At 44.4% G+C, this 15,246-nt stretch overlaps 1 protein-coding gene across 1 annotated transcript; it reads right to left on the reverse strand.

Annotated features, from left to right (window-relative positions):
• Nucleotides 1-6,862: 6,862 nt before the first annotated feature.
• Nucleotides 6,863-8,845, reverse strand: LOC137355653 (neurofilament heavy polypeptide-like). The gene has a single exon (XM_068021025.1). The coding sequence runs from the start codon at nucleotides 8,843-8,845 to the stop codon at nucleotides 6,863-6,865; it is 1,983 nt and encodes a 660-aa protein (XP_067877126.1).
• Nucleotides 8,846-15,246: the final 6,401 nt, after the last annotated feature.

Here is a 15,246-nt window from a genome sequence, read left to right on the forward strand (position 1 = left end):
TCCCTGGCTCCCAATGCAAGAGATTTAAAAGCTCAGAAGCCTATTAATGCTTGCTGAAGCTGTGTGTGTCCCCCTGCTGAGGTTACCATTGGCTGTTTATCAGCAAATCACAGTGGTCCCTTTATCCTTTGGATTGTATAGAAGGAGGGGGAGGAGGGGAAAAGGTAAAAATAGATAGGGAGACAGGAAAGAAAGATATAAGACTGGAAAATAAAAAGACACATTGAACAGAAAATGAAAGATTAAGTGACGCTAGAGAAAAGACGAGGAAAATTGTATGTCATAAATAGAAAGCAGAGAAAGAGAAACTGGCAGATGGGGAGACAGAGAAAGAACTAAAAACTCAGTAGAAAGAAGCTAAATAAGCAAATGAAAGTTATTTATTTCTGTCCTCCTTCAGCTTCTCTCCTCTCCTGAAACTGCTGGCCTGTGGTACCTCCCTGAAGTGTCCATTCTTCATGTGTGAGCTCTGATGAGGAGTGATACCAGGATATCTGACCAGAGAGGCAGTACTTGGTGGTGGGTGGGGGAGGGGAGGGGGGGGTTGTGGTGGCATAAGACCCACACCCAATCCAATTCCTAAATAATATCCACACACACAATCATAGAAAGTTTTAAGGCACAGAACGAGGCCACTTGGCCCATCGTGTCTGAACCCTCCACCAGATAGATAATGATGAGTGGACGCCCAGGGACACAGGCTAATTGTAGCACTTCTACCACTGCTCTATCTCCGATCGTCTAATGTCATGGCCAGGGATTATATCTGGGGACATTCCTGATTTATAAAAACTTAGTACAGCTTCTGCCCATTGAACCATTTACGGAAGCATGGGCGTCAATAATGTTTACCAAAATAATAATTTTTTAAAAGTCCACGCGTCAAGCATTGGAATCCGGTTCAAAGTCTCATTGATGCATAGATTCTCTTTATTCAGTCACTCGAGCAGGTTAATAGAACATGGCAGGGCACCCAGCTTCCGATGTGTTTGTTTCCATTAAAATGTGTGTTTTAAAGGAACCGTTAAAACTGAAAGCAACCTTATACTAGTTGTGAGTGTCAGCTTGGCACAGCAGGTAGTGCGCTTGCCTCTGATACAGAGGGCTGTTTGTTCTCAGCCTCATTGCAGCTGGCACTCCAGTGCAGTACCAAGGGAGTGCTGCATTGTTCGGCTGCCATCTTTCTGATGAGATGTTGCCCTGAGGCTCTGTGTGCTCAAGACGGAGATAATAGATTCCAGGGCAGAATTCAAAGAGCAGGGGAGTTCCACTGGTGATTTGGCCAGCATTTATTATTCAACCTACAAACCAAGGCAGATTACCTGAACGTACAGTTCATGGCTGTGTTTGGATCCTTGCCTACTACATAATAGCATTGGCAGCTAAACATAACATTGCTTATAAAGAAAGCTCTTTAGGATGTGATAAAACTGCTGTAATAATGTAAGTTTCTTCTTAAAGGCAGAAACTTTACAATTCTGGTGCTGCTTTGTTATAAAATAAGTAAATACCAGCTGTCTCATAGCTTATTATTATTCAGTTAATTTGTTCTGAAAAACCCCATCTGTCCAGGCCACATGTCGTCTGCAAAGTATAATCTAAGCTAACACTCCTAGTGCATGTTAAACCCAGGCTCCATCTGCCCTCTCAGATGGACGCAAAAGATCCGTGGCACTCTTTCGAAGCAGAACAGGGGAGTTATTCTTGGTGTCCTGGCCAATATTGATCTCTTAACCAACATCACGAAAACAGATTGTCTGGTTATTATCACATTGCTGTTTGTGGGAGCTTGCTGTGCGCAAATTGGCTGCCGCGTGTCCTACAGATGAAAAGCGCTTTGGCATGTCCTGAGGTCGTGAAAGGCACTATATAAATGTGTGTTCTTTTTTTCCTTTTTTCAGAATGTTATCATCCACTTGCAGATCTGACTTTGTGGTGGAATAATTGGCCCTGTACTGAGCCCACATTTTCCATTATGCACAGGAATCCTCGTGGTAACTGGAAACTGCTGATTTGATCTAGGATTCTGAAACTGAAAGAAGAAAGGGCATTCATTTATCTAGAACATAACATCCTCAGGACATCCCAAAGTGCTTCGCATCCAATGAATTATTTTTGAAGTGCAGTCACTGTTGTAATGTTTAATAAGTTTATACACAGCAAGGTCCCACAAACGATGAGATAAGTGACAAGTTAATCTGTTTACAGCAGAGTTGGTTGAGGGGAGAAATTCTGGCCTGGCTACCAGAAGAACTCCCTCCTCTTTTTATAGTGCCGTGTTATCTTTGCCATCCAGCTGAACTGGTAGATGAGTTCTAAGTTTAACATCTCACTTGAAAGTTGGCATCTCTGACAATGCAGCACTCCCTACACTGAAGTATCAGCCTAGCTTATGTGCTCAGGTACTGGAATGGCTCTATGAAGTGAGAGTGACACCAACCTAGATCGTGAAAGGTGCTACAAAAGTTTAAGTTCTTTACCTCCGTGTGAGTCGGTACTTAACCGGGGTTTCACCTTAACTGCCTGCCCCTGGGTGACCACTGAATCTTCACCAAATAGAGAAGGAGCGTGCCGAGCGAGAGAATCTCAAATATTCCATCAGTGGCACAGGCACTGCCTGTTCCAGCACTGTGTGAAGAAGACAGGTTGGTGACAAGGTTGCCATGGCAATGAGCTTGCTTGCCACAATGCAATTCCCACTGTGCGAAGTTGCTGTCACTCAGGTGAAAACGAGTGCAGAGTGAGGAGTCAGTGTGAAATGAAGAAACACAAGGGAAAGAAAGTGGGACTGAAATCTGGCAGAGAATCCCTGAGGTAATGAGGCCCTGTGAAAGTTTTAGAATCATACAGCACTGAAACAGGCCCTTCGGCCCACCGAGTCTGTGCTGACCATCAGCCACCCCTTTATACTAATCCTTCATTAATCCCATACTCCCACCTCCCCGCAGTTCTCCTATCACCTACCTACACTAGGGGCAATTTACAATGGCCAATTTACCTATCAACCTGCAAGTCTTAGGCTGTGGGAGGAAACCCACACGGTCACAGGGAGAACTTGCAAACTCCGCACAGGCAGTAGCCAGAACCGAACCCAGGTCGCTGGAGCTATGAGGTTGCGGTGCTTGCCACTGTGCCACCCGGATGCCCAGAGGTGGGTGAGCAGGTGATTTTTTTTTTAAACCAGTGACGGCCTGAAATAATTAAGAAGCTATTCCAATCCAAGTTTTCTTCTTTCCTCTTATTCTGGATCACATTCTTCCATATTACATACAATTAACAACACAGAAACAGGCCATTTGACCCCAAAGCTTCATGCTCCATACAATCTTCCTGCCATTCGATTTCATCTACCTCTATCAGCATATCCTTCTATTCCTTTCTCCCCCATGTACTTACCTAACTTCCCCTAAAATGCCTCTCTGCTATTCGCCTCAACTACTCATAGTAGCGAGTTCCACATTCTCACCACTCTCTGGGGAAAGAAATTTCTTCTGAATTCCCTATTGGGTTTATTGGTGATTATCTTCTATTTATGGCCCCTAGTTTTGGACACCCCTGCAAGTGGAAATATCATCTTTACATCTACCCGATTGAACCGCTTCATAATTTTAAAGACTTCTACGCGGTCACCTCTAAGTCTCTTTTCTGAAGGAAAATGACCCAACCTCTTCAATCTTTTCCGATAGCTCTAATTACTCATTTTTTGGTACCATCCTTGTGAATCTTTTTTGCACTTTCTTCATTGCTTCTATGCCTGTTTTTATAGCATGGAGACCAGAACTGTGCATAGTACTCTGTAAATGCAGCCTGACCACGATCCTGTACAAGCTTAACATAACCTTGCTGCTTTTGAGTTCTGAGGAGTGGGTAAAATGCCACTTTGTTGCATTTCTAAACGCTTGGGGTTAAGACACGTGGTTTGGACAGGGTTAAAAAACTTTGCTGTGCCTAACCTGTGAGTTCTTGGTGCTGGAACTGCATACTAAAAGTCAAACACAGTCCATTCCTTTGGTGTCCCTCACCTAGTTGAGTACAACATATGGAGGAGAGGAAGGCTAGTCAGCCAAGTTGCTCATCTATCTAGTCAGGAAAACCTGCAGTCAGCCCCTCCACTGGCTTCTGAATATGTCTATGCCTCCTGCCTCCACTGCCAAAGCCAATTCTAAGTGTTGATCACACTTGGTGTGAAGAAATTCTTCCTGCTGTTCATCTTACATTTGGCTTCACCGGTTTGAATCTGTGCCCCATTTGTCCTGCTTTCTTGATTTAACTTGCAGTCCTGTTCCAGATTTACCTCATCCATACCATTTGCTATCTTATCTACCTTTCTAAGGTTGCTCTCCCACTGTCTTATCTCACACCTAAATTCTTTGTCACTGGAGATGAGCATGCCTGAACCGCCTCTAGGGCTCGATATTTGCATTTCATCACTGAAACACGACTGAGTGGAATGGAGTGAAACATAAGAACAGGAGGAGACCATTCAGTCTATTCCACCGTTAAATAAGATCATGGCTGATCTGTGATCTTGATCCATGTACCTGCCTTTTCCCTATTTCCCTTTATGCCTTTGGTGAACAAAAAACTATAAATCTGAGTTTTAAAAGTAAAAATTGATCTAGCATCAATTGCCATTTGCGGAAGAGAGTTCCAAATTTCTACCACTCGTTGCGTGTAGAAATGTTCCCCAATTTCACTCCTGAAAGGTCTGGCTCTGGATGGACAGGCATCCATATGCAAGCCTCTTCCAATCCTCCTTTGACCATATAGCTGGCCTCACAGTGTGCCTCCCCCTGGCTGAGATTAATACATGTGGAAGATGCCCTGCTGTGCTCAAGATGTGATCTGTCTAGAGCATTGCAGAGGTTTTTCTCTACAGACCTAAGCTCTACCAATTTAGCACTGTAGTTTGTCATTCATATTTCTTTGATTGCAGCATGTTGACATGTTAAGTGCCCCAAAAATACACAGAGACATGTAACCTCAGCCTGAGCCAATACACATTTCTTTATTGCCAACATAATTCAGATTAGCTTATTCAGCACTGTGTTGTGAATGACTTCTCATGAGGTCAGTATTATCATACACCAGGGTCGATAGTCATACATTTTCTATCATATTCACAGTTAGCAGTGATGGTCTTGTACTTATCCATGATTCTGACATCTCCAAGAGGTGAAATAAATCCCAGAAGCATAGAAAGTAGTCTAGTCTCAGAATGGACCTCAAAGCAGATTCTGCTGATGCTCAAGTCGCACGTGCTCTAAGAGGAATCTCTTGTGTTACTCCAGGGTGTCTGTCCACTATGATACCTGCCACTGAGGACAGAAAAGTGACACTGATGCAGTAGGGACTGTTCATGTGAGGTTGAAGTTTGTTGAGGCTGGGACATTGGGGCTAATTTAAGAAGTAATTAGATGCTATGATGAGAAGATGGTATGTTTGGTATTCTGTAAGAATGTGATCAAATGGGTTGAACAAGGTTCTTCATCATTCATTGCCTCGGTCGTAACACTATCTTGAATAGATACTTTCTTTAATGCAGAGTAGAGGGAGCTTTACATCTAACTGCCCTCAACATGGCCTCGATGCACTCTAGACTATCCACTCCATAATGATGACTGATGTGAGATAGATGTCACATAAGTTTGGGACAGATGGAGAAGGGGAGAGGAGATGATACTTTGGGAGTTGGGATTAAGGAAAGTTGGCAGAAGAGGAAGTTTTGCTCTTAAAGGGATATGGAGCCAAGGCAGCTGGATAGAGTTGGGATACAGATCAGACATGATCTCATTGAATGGCGGAACCAAGATCAAGGGGCTGAATGACCTACTCTTGTTTCTATGTTCCCATATTCCTTTGCATCTACATGCACCATATCTGACAATGAATACTTGGTGCCAACACTTTGTCTCTAGAATGGGGAGATGTCAATAGTTCCAACACTGATATATGAACAGAGAATTCACACAAAGAAAACAAGAAAGCACAGTAAATGAAGAATATAAGGGATCTATGATGCCAGCTTCTCAGCCAGGAATTGATGGCTAAGTGTTTACCCACAGGCCATTTCCTTCCATTTTTAGTATCCTCTGATGGGACCATCTTATATATCAGTTAACTTTGTCTTCATGCTCCGATGCTCCCAGTGAGATGCTGATCTGTAACAGCAGCAAGTGCAGGACAGATTCTCTTTCAGTCTGCACAGTAGAAAGATCCCGGCCGCATTTTTGCTGAAACATCAGGGCATATTTGTGTGACTGACAAGGGAAGAGGCTGACATGTTCAAGTGGATTGTCACATGGTGTGGAATCTGATAAAAGGAGATATATTTCGGCAGTCCTGGTGATGAGATTGATAGCAGTACTGCGTGTTGTGGTGTCTACTTCGCACTCTCCTGTTACAGTATATAGCATCACTGGATTGCACATACCGTGAGATGGTAACACAGGTGTCCAGGTACTAAGTTGTGGATCTTGTCACTTGCATTGTTAACTTAAAGACTCCATTTTAAAGTATTCACATTCCCCTCTCTCTGCCATTAATCTTCATTGAATTAGGGGTGTGTGTGAGTGGTGGGTTCGGCGAGAATTTCTTTCTGCTCATCAAGGAACATTTCAGTGACTCAGTATTGGTGTCAACCTAGTTAGAGGCAAAGTAGCGTTCGCTGCTAAAACCAAACCCCATATCACATCGGTGTCCCACTTTTTCATTTTTCATAGCAGTGATTCATCATTAATTGAAGCTAAGTCTCTGAATAATATTGTCAAATTAAGGGTTGTTCTGCGCTGCAGGCCCATTCCCTAAAAGAAGCTATGTGGAGACTATCCCAAACCCATTCCATGTCGGACATTCCTCCTGCCTACTGGTTCGAACTTCCAGAGGATTTGCCTCCCGTCATTTTGTGTTTGCCACAGCTGCAGATTTCTGTTGGCTGTGCGCCCGCACAGGTTTTGGATCCAGGCTGTTTTGGTCTTCCACAGTTGCAGAATGATGATTGCTTTGCCTTCCCACAGTGGTTGGAACCTGTTGATTTTGTATTTCTATCTGTTGGTTCTTTCCATTTGCAGCCACCTGCTGGTTTTGGCTTTTCACTGGTTCTGTCTTCAGCCTTTTTTTTCTCACGGGGGTTAACCTCTGTTGATCTTGCATTTTCATTGGTACTACCTGCTGCTGCTGCTTTCCATTTACATCCACCGACATCTGCTGGTTTGGGTTGGGCGTGTCTATCGGTGCCAACTTCTGCTGTGTCATTGCATATACAGACACCTGCTGGTTTTGGCTCTTCACTGGTTCTGTGTTCTGCTGCTTTTTGTTTCTCACAGGGGTTAACATCTGTTGGTTTGGCTTTTCCATCGGTGCTGCCTCCTGTCGCTTTACAGACACCATCTTGTGCTGGTTTTGCTTTCTGCTCTTCTGCTGGTTTTGCTTTTCCTTCTTCTGATTTTGGTTTGGCACAGGTGTTGTCGTCTAGTGGTTTTGTGTGTTCCCCAGTGCTGTCTTCTGCTGGTTTTGCTTTTTCCTCTTCTGATTTTGGTTTAGCGCAGGTGCTGTCTTCTGCTGGTTTTGCTTTTTCCTCTTCTGATTTTGGTTTAGCGCAGGTGCTGTCTTTTGCTGGTTTTGCTTTTTCCTCTTCTGCTGGTTTTGCTTTTTCCTCTTCTGATTTTGGTTTAGCGCAGGTGCTGTCTTCTGCTGGTTTTGCTTTTTCCTCTTCTGGTTTTGCTTTTTCCTCTTCTGATTTTGGTTTAGCACAGGTGCTGTCTTCTGCTGGTTTTGCTTTTTCCTCTTCTGCTGGTTTTGCTTTTTCCTCTTCTGATTTTGGTTTAGCGCAGGTGCTGTCTTCTGGTTTTGCTTTTTCCTCTTCTGCAGGCTTTTCTTTTTCACCAGTGCTATCCTCTGCTGGTTTAGGTTTCTCGCTGCTTTCTGCCTCATGCTTCTCCTGGGCCTCCGCAGGTTCCTCCGCAGGTGCCTTCTTCTTGGTCTCCGCAGGTGCCTCCTCCTTGGTCTCCTCCTTGGCCGCCGCAGGTGCCTCCTCCTTGGCCTCCGCAGGTGCTGCCTCCTCCTTGGCCTCCGCAGGTGCTGCCTCCTCCTTGGCCTCCGCAGGTGCTGCCTCCTCCTTGGCCGCCGCAGGTGCTGCCTCCTCCTTGGCCGCCGCAGGTGCTGCCTCCTCCTTGGCCGCCGCAGGTGCCTCCTCCTTGGCCTCCGCAGGTGCTGCCTCCTCCTTGGCCGCCGCAGGTGCTGCCTCCTCCTTGGCCGCCGCAGGTGCCTCCTCCTTGGCCTCCGCAGGTGCTGCCTCCTCCTTGGCCTCCGCAGGTGCTGCCTCCTCCTTGTCTTCCGCAGGTGCTGCCTCCTCCTTGGCTTCCGCAGGTGCTGCCTCCTGGGCTTCCGCAGGTGCTGCCTCTTCCTGGTCCTTGGCTTCCGCAGGTGGTGCCTCCTCCTGGTCCTTGGCTTCCGCAGGTGGTGCCTCCTCCTGGTCCTTGGCTTCCGCAGGTGGTGCCTCCTCCTGGTCCTTGGCTTCCGCAGGTGGTGCCTCTTTCTGGTCCTTGGCTTCCGCAGGTGGTGCCTCTTTCTGGTCCTTGGCTTCCGCAGGTGGTGCCTCCTCCTGGTCCTTGGCTTCAGCAGGTGGTGCCTCCTCCTGTTCCTTGGCTTCCGCAGGTGGTGCCTCCTTCTGGTCCTGGGCTTCCGCAGATGGTGCCTCCTCCTGGTCCTTGGCTTCAGCAGGTGCTTTCCCTTCCTGGTCCTGGGCTTCTGCAGGTGCTGCCCCTTCCTGGTCCTGGGCTTCTGCAGGTGCTGCCCCTTCCTGGTCCTGGGCTTCCGCAGGTGTTGACTGCTGCTTGTTTTCCATTTCCACAGGAGCTGGTTGGCTTACAGCTGACACAGGTCTTCATTTGTGAACATGGGCAGTGAGTGCTGGCAACTTGATGGACCGTGGGGCATCACAATGAAGCTTAGCCCTTTTGTCACCTGATATACACCTTGTTCTGACTGCAGCAGGGAGTCACAGGCTTGAAGGGGGGCAGGGGGGAGGGGAGAAATTGTCACAACTCCTCCAATTTATGGATGCTGAGGCCAGTTTAAGTGGCTCTTCCTGCCATCCCAGCTCAGAGTAGTCAAGAGCACAAAGTAAGGGCCCAAAAATGGAACCCCCCTGAGCTCACTAACTGATGCTTATTGGATGATAGTAGCATCATACACAGCTATGTTGCTGGTTCCTTAGCAACCTTCTCTCTTGGCACTCTGATTCCAAGATATGTTTACAGATCAATGACACTGACTTTCATATGACTTTAGCAATTGTCTTTTCTTCTGACCTACATAGTTCCAAAATAGCCCGTTGTCCTGCTTAATAGAAGGAAAATAATCAATAAGAAGTTAATGGTTGTTTCATGTTGCTCTGAGATATCGTGTATCTTGGATATCTGTATAGATATATTGTGTATGTATATAGCAGAGAAGGTTAAGGAGAGATGCAATAGGGGTGTTCAAAATCATGAACTGTTTTGATAAAGTAAATAAGGAGAAACTGTTTCCAGTCGCAGAAGAGTCAGTAACCAGAGCTCACAGATTTAAGGTAATTGGGGTGAGATGAGGGGAATTTGTTACAACACAGTGCGTTGTGGTTATCTGGTATGCACAGCCTGGAAGGGCAGTGAAAGCAGATTCAACAGTGACTTTCTGAAGGGAATTGGATAAATACTTGAACAGGGAAAATTTAGCAGGCTGTGGGGAAATAGCGGGAGAACTAACTGGATAGTTCTTTCAAAGAGCTGCACAACATGATGGGCAGATTGGCCTCCTTCTGTTCTAGAATCTAGGATTCTAAACGTTATAACTATATAGGGACACATTAATTCTATTTATAAATGTGCTCAATCTATTTCAGCTGCTGTATGATTGTAATGTTGATGCATAAAATATAAAAGCCAAGAGTTAATAACCTGCATAAAACCTTAATAAGGCCTCAGTTAGAATACTGTGTGTTGAATTGGGCTCCATACTATAGGAAGGATATTGAGGCTTTAGGAAGGACACAATGTAGACTCACCAGGATGCTATCTGGTAGAAGAAAATATAACTAAAAAGACTTGAAAAGTTGTTTTTTTTTTTCATTAGAACAACACAGGTTACAGGGCCATATGATAGAAATGTTTAAAATTATAAAAGGATGGAACAGGCCAGATAGAAGCAGACTGTTTCCGGTAGTCGAACAGAGGACAGGAGAAATTTCTTCACACACATACAGTTGTAGAATTCACTTCCTGGTCAGCCATGATTCAATGGGTCACACTCTTGCCTCTGAGTCGGAAGGTTGTGGGTTCAAGTCCCACTCCAGAGACTTGAGCAAAAAAAAAATCATGCTGACACTCCAGCGCAGTACAGGGGGAATGCTGCACTGTCAGAGGTGCCATCTTTTGAATGAGACATTAAACTGAGACCCTGTCTGCTCTCTCAGGTGGACTTAAAGATCCTATGGCACTATTTTCAAGAAGAGCAGGGGAGTTCTCCCCGGTGTCCTGGCCAATATTTATCCCTCAGTCAACATCACAAAAACAGATTCTCTGGTCATTATCATATTGCTGTTTGTGGGAGCTTGCTGTGTGCAAATTGGCTGCTGCATTGCTCCATTACAACAGTGACTACACTTCACAAGTACTTCATTTGGCTGTAAAGCACTTTGGGAAGTCATGAGGTTGTGAAAGGCGCTATAGAAATGCAAGTATTTCTTTAAGGCTTTCTTTAGTGATTGAGGCAGCAAATGTGTCAACATTCACAATTAGATTGGATAAGTGGATGAAGGAAATGTGGTTGAAGGGATATGGGAATGGGATGGATAAGATTAGGACTACTCGTTCAAGTAGAGGGTTGGGTTGTCTCCAAGTTCTAACTCCTATATTCCATCCTTACTACCCTGCTTTATAACAGTGACTACACTTCACTGGCTGTAAAGCACTTTGAGATGTCCAGTGGTTGTGAAAGGCGCTTATCAATGCAAGTTTTTCTTTTTACCCTGCAAGAACATTGCATTGTCTCCCTCAACAACAGCAACAACAACTTGTATTTCTGCAATGCCTTTAATGTAATTCAGTGCCCCAAGGTGTTTCACATATGTATTATGAAGCAAAACTAGACTGAGCCATGTAAGGCATTATTAGGGTGGAAGGTAAAAAGCTTGGTCAAAGATGTAGGTTTTAGGGAGTGTCTTAAAGGTGGAAAAAGAGGTACAGAGGCGGAGAGATTTGGGGAGAGAATTCCAGATCTTAGGGCCTGCAGCCACCAATGATAGAGCAATTAAAATTGGAGGTGCTGAAGAGGCCAGAATTAGATGAGCGCAGATATCTCAGAGGGTTGTGAGGCTAGAGGAGATTACAGAGATAGGGAGGGGTGAGGCCATGGACAGACTTGAAAACAAAGATGTGAATTTTAAGTTCAAGGCATTGCTTGACCGGGAGCTAAGGTAGGTCAGAACGGGGGTATTGGGTGAACCATGTCTCCTTTCAGATGCTGTTTAAAACCTAGGCTTTTAGACACCTGTCCTAACACCTCCGTCTATAGCTCTGTGTCAAATTTTGTCCGAGTTACACTCCTGTGAAGTGCCTTGAGATATTTTACGACATTAAAGGTGCTATATTGTTACATATTTCTGTGGTATTATTAATATTAATTATAATTGAGGTTCGCAATTGAAGGATGGCCACTTGCGTGAGGCAAGGCAGACAATGCAGCTGTTTGAGGAAAGGAAGGGAAAAATAGACAGAACATGGAAAAGGAAAATCCCATTAGTGCCACTTCTAATTGGCTTTTATGCTCCCTTGCTTTGTCACCCACATGTCAGTAATTTATGAAGAATAGGTTTTTATTTTCTGCTGCAGTGGCAAGATAGATTCTTTATAAGCCTCTGATACAATAATTCACCTCTACGTTCAGTTCCACAGACGAATATTCCATCACACTCCATCTAGTTCACAGTAAAGCTTCTCCATCCAAATATTAATTTTTTTTTGGAGCTTGAAGTAGAGGTTGAACAAGGGTCATGGTGAAAGTGAGTGTTCATCCTTTGCATCTTGGCAGACGCTTTAAGCCTTTATGTGACTTCACTATTCTTCTTAGCCCTGTTTTCCTCTCCTCGTTTCTTACTGGGTCTTCCTGGCTACTGGCCTTGGAAAATATAACGTTACTTTGGGGCCATTGTCAACTCAATTGAAGATTAACAAAAAGATTCTTGGGGTTGTGAGTCTCCCCAGCAAGGGCCATTCCTAACTGCCCTTGAAAAAGTGGTGGTGAGCCACTTTCTTGAACCGCTGCAGTCCCTCTGGCAAAGATGCTCCCACAGCACTGATAGGTTGTGAGATACAGGATTCTGCCCGCAACAATGAAGGAGCAGCCAAGTCAGGGTGTGTGTCTTGGAGGGGAACTTGAAGGTGATCATATTCCCAGGCACCTGCTGCCCTGGTCCTTGGTGGTGGAGGTTGTGGGTTTGGGAAGTGCTGTTGAAGAAGACTTGCTGAGTTGCTGCAGTGGTATCCTGTGGATAACACACACTGCAGCCAGGGTACGCCAGTGGTAAGAGGAGTGGATGATACACAACTAAGGGACCTGATAGCACCAGCAAATCAAGAAACTCAATAAAGAAGCTGCTTTTATTACATTCAGGACTTTGGAAATTCAAAGGAAGAGACTTTTCTTTTAACTTGTAATTTGCACCATTAGTGTAACTCCAGCTAGATGAGGACAGTTCCATCTGATAATATTACAGGTCACGGAGCTAACACTGAACTGGAAAGTGGTAGAAATTCAGCTTCTATTGGGCTTATCAAAGGCATTTATTTACACAATGTACAGTTCATTTTGTACAGTTTTTGTGGCTATGGAGATCTGAAGAAAATTTCTTTAAGGAAGTTATTATTTTGCACATTATAGAATCAAAGAATCTTACAGCACAGAAGGAGGCCATTTGGCCCATTGTACCTATGCTATCTCTTTGAAACAGCTATCCAATTAGTATCATTCCACCACTCTTTCCCCATAGCCCTGAAAATTTTTCTTTTTCAAGTATATATCTAATTCCCTTTTGAAAGTTATTATTGAATCCACTTCCACTGCCCTTTCAGGCAGCGCATTCCATATCACAACAACTGACTACATAAAAATCGTCCTCATCTCTGGTTCTTTTGCCAATTATCTTAATTCTGTGCCCCCTAGTTACTGCCCCTTCTGCAAGTGGAAACAGTTTCTGCATCTCTACACAATCAGAACCCTGAATCATTTTGAAAACCTTAACCTTCTCTGCTCTAACAAGAGGAATCCAAGCTTCTCTGGTCTCTTCTCATAAGTGGTGTCCGATCCCTGGCACTTCAAAAATTAATGGACATAAAATGCCTAGGACTGTAATGATATGGTGCTACATAACAATAGCTTTTATTTTACTTTGTTTTAGCTCTGCTACCTTTTTCAACTTTGGTGGTGTATTAAACTATGGGCTGTCATATTTCATTTTGGTTTCTTTACAATAAAATAGGATGGCATTCTACTCTACAGGAGCCTTGGTAGTTGGATCTACGAAAGGTCAAGAGGCATTTGCATCAGTGCCATACAACAGACTTGTGAGCAAAGTTATAGCTCATGGAATAAAAGAGACAGTAGCAATAGGAATACGAAATTAGCTGAGTGATAGAAACAGAGAGTGATGGCTAATGGATGTTTTGCGGGCTGGAGGAAGGTTTGTAATGGAGTTCCCCAGGGGTGAGTGTTGGGAACCTTTCTCTTCCTGATATATATTAATGACCTAGATCTTGGTGTACAGGACACAATTTCAAAATTTGCAGATGATACAAAACTTGAAAGCATTGTGAACTGTGAGGAGGATAGTGTAGAACTTCAAAAGGACATAGACAAGTTGGTGGAATGGGCGGACAAGTGGCAGATGATGTTCAGTGCAGTGAAGTGATTCATTTTGGTAGGAAGAACACAGAGAGACAATATAAAATAAAGGGTACAGCTCTAAAGTGGGTGCAGAAGCAAAGGGACCTGTTGTATATGTGCATAAATCATTGAAGTTGCAGGACAGGTTGAAAGAGTGGTTAATAAAGCATACAGTATCCTGGGCTTTATTAATAGGAGCATAGAGTACAAGAGCAAGGAGATTATGTTGAATTTGTATAAAACACAGGTTCAGCTTTAGCTGGAGTATTGCATCCAGTTCTGGGCACTGCAATTTAGGAAAGATGTGATGGTATTGGAAAGAGTACAGAAATGACGAGAATGGTTCCAGGGATGAGGAACTTCAATTATGAAGATAGATTGGAGAAATTGGGGCTTTTTTCCTTGGAGAAGAGAAGGCTGAGAGGAGATTTGATAGAGGTATTCAAAATCATGAGGGGTCTGGACAGAGTAGATAGGGAGAATAAAATACTGCAGATGCTGGAAATCTGAAAAAAACAAAAAGTCTTGGAAATACTCAGCAGGTCTGGCAGCATCTGTGGAGAGAGAAGCAAAGTTAATGTTTCAGATTAGAATTAGAACATTACAGCGCAGTACAGGCCCTTCGGCCCTCGATGTTGCGCTGACCTGTGAAACCATCTGACCTACACTATTCCATTTTCATCCATATGTCTATCCAATGACCAGTTAAATGCCCTTAAAGTTGGCGCGTCTACTACTGTTGCAGGCAGGGCGTTTCACGCCCCTACTACTCTCTGAGTAAAGAAACTACCTCTCACATCTGTCCTATATCTATCACCCCTCAACTTAAAGCTATGTCCCCCTCGTGTTTGCCATCACCATCCGAGGAAAAAGACTCTCACTATCCACCCTATCTAACCCTCTGATTATCTTTATATGTCTCTATTAAGTCACCTCTCCTCCTCCTTCTCTCCAACGAAAACAACCTCAAGTCCCTCAGCCTTTCCTCGTAAGACCTTCCCTCCATACCAGGCAACATCCTAGTAAATCTCCTCTGCACCCTTTCCAAAGCTTCCACATCCTTCCTATAATGCGGTGACCAGAACTGCACGCAATACTCCAGGTGCGGTCTCGCCAGAGTTTTGTACAGCTGCAGCATGACCTCGTGGCTCCGAAACTCGAACCCCCTACTAATAAAAGCTAACACACCATATGCCTTCTTAACAGCCCTATTAACCTGGGTAGCAACTTTCAGGGATTTATGTACCTGGACACCAAGATCTCTCTGTTCATCTACACTACCAAGAATCTTCCCATTAGCCCAGTACTCTGCATTCCTGTTACTCC

Source organism: Heterodontus francisci, chromosome 43, assembly GCF_036365525.1.
Source record: "Heterodontus francisci isolate sHetFra1 chromosome 43, sHetFra1.hap1, whole genome shotgun sequence".
NCBI lineage: Eukaryota > Metazoa > Chordata > Chondrichthyes > Heterodontiformes > Heterodontidae > Heterodontus > Heterodontus francisci.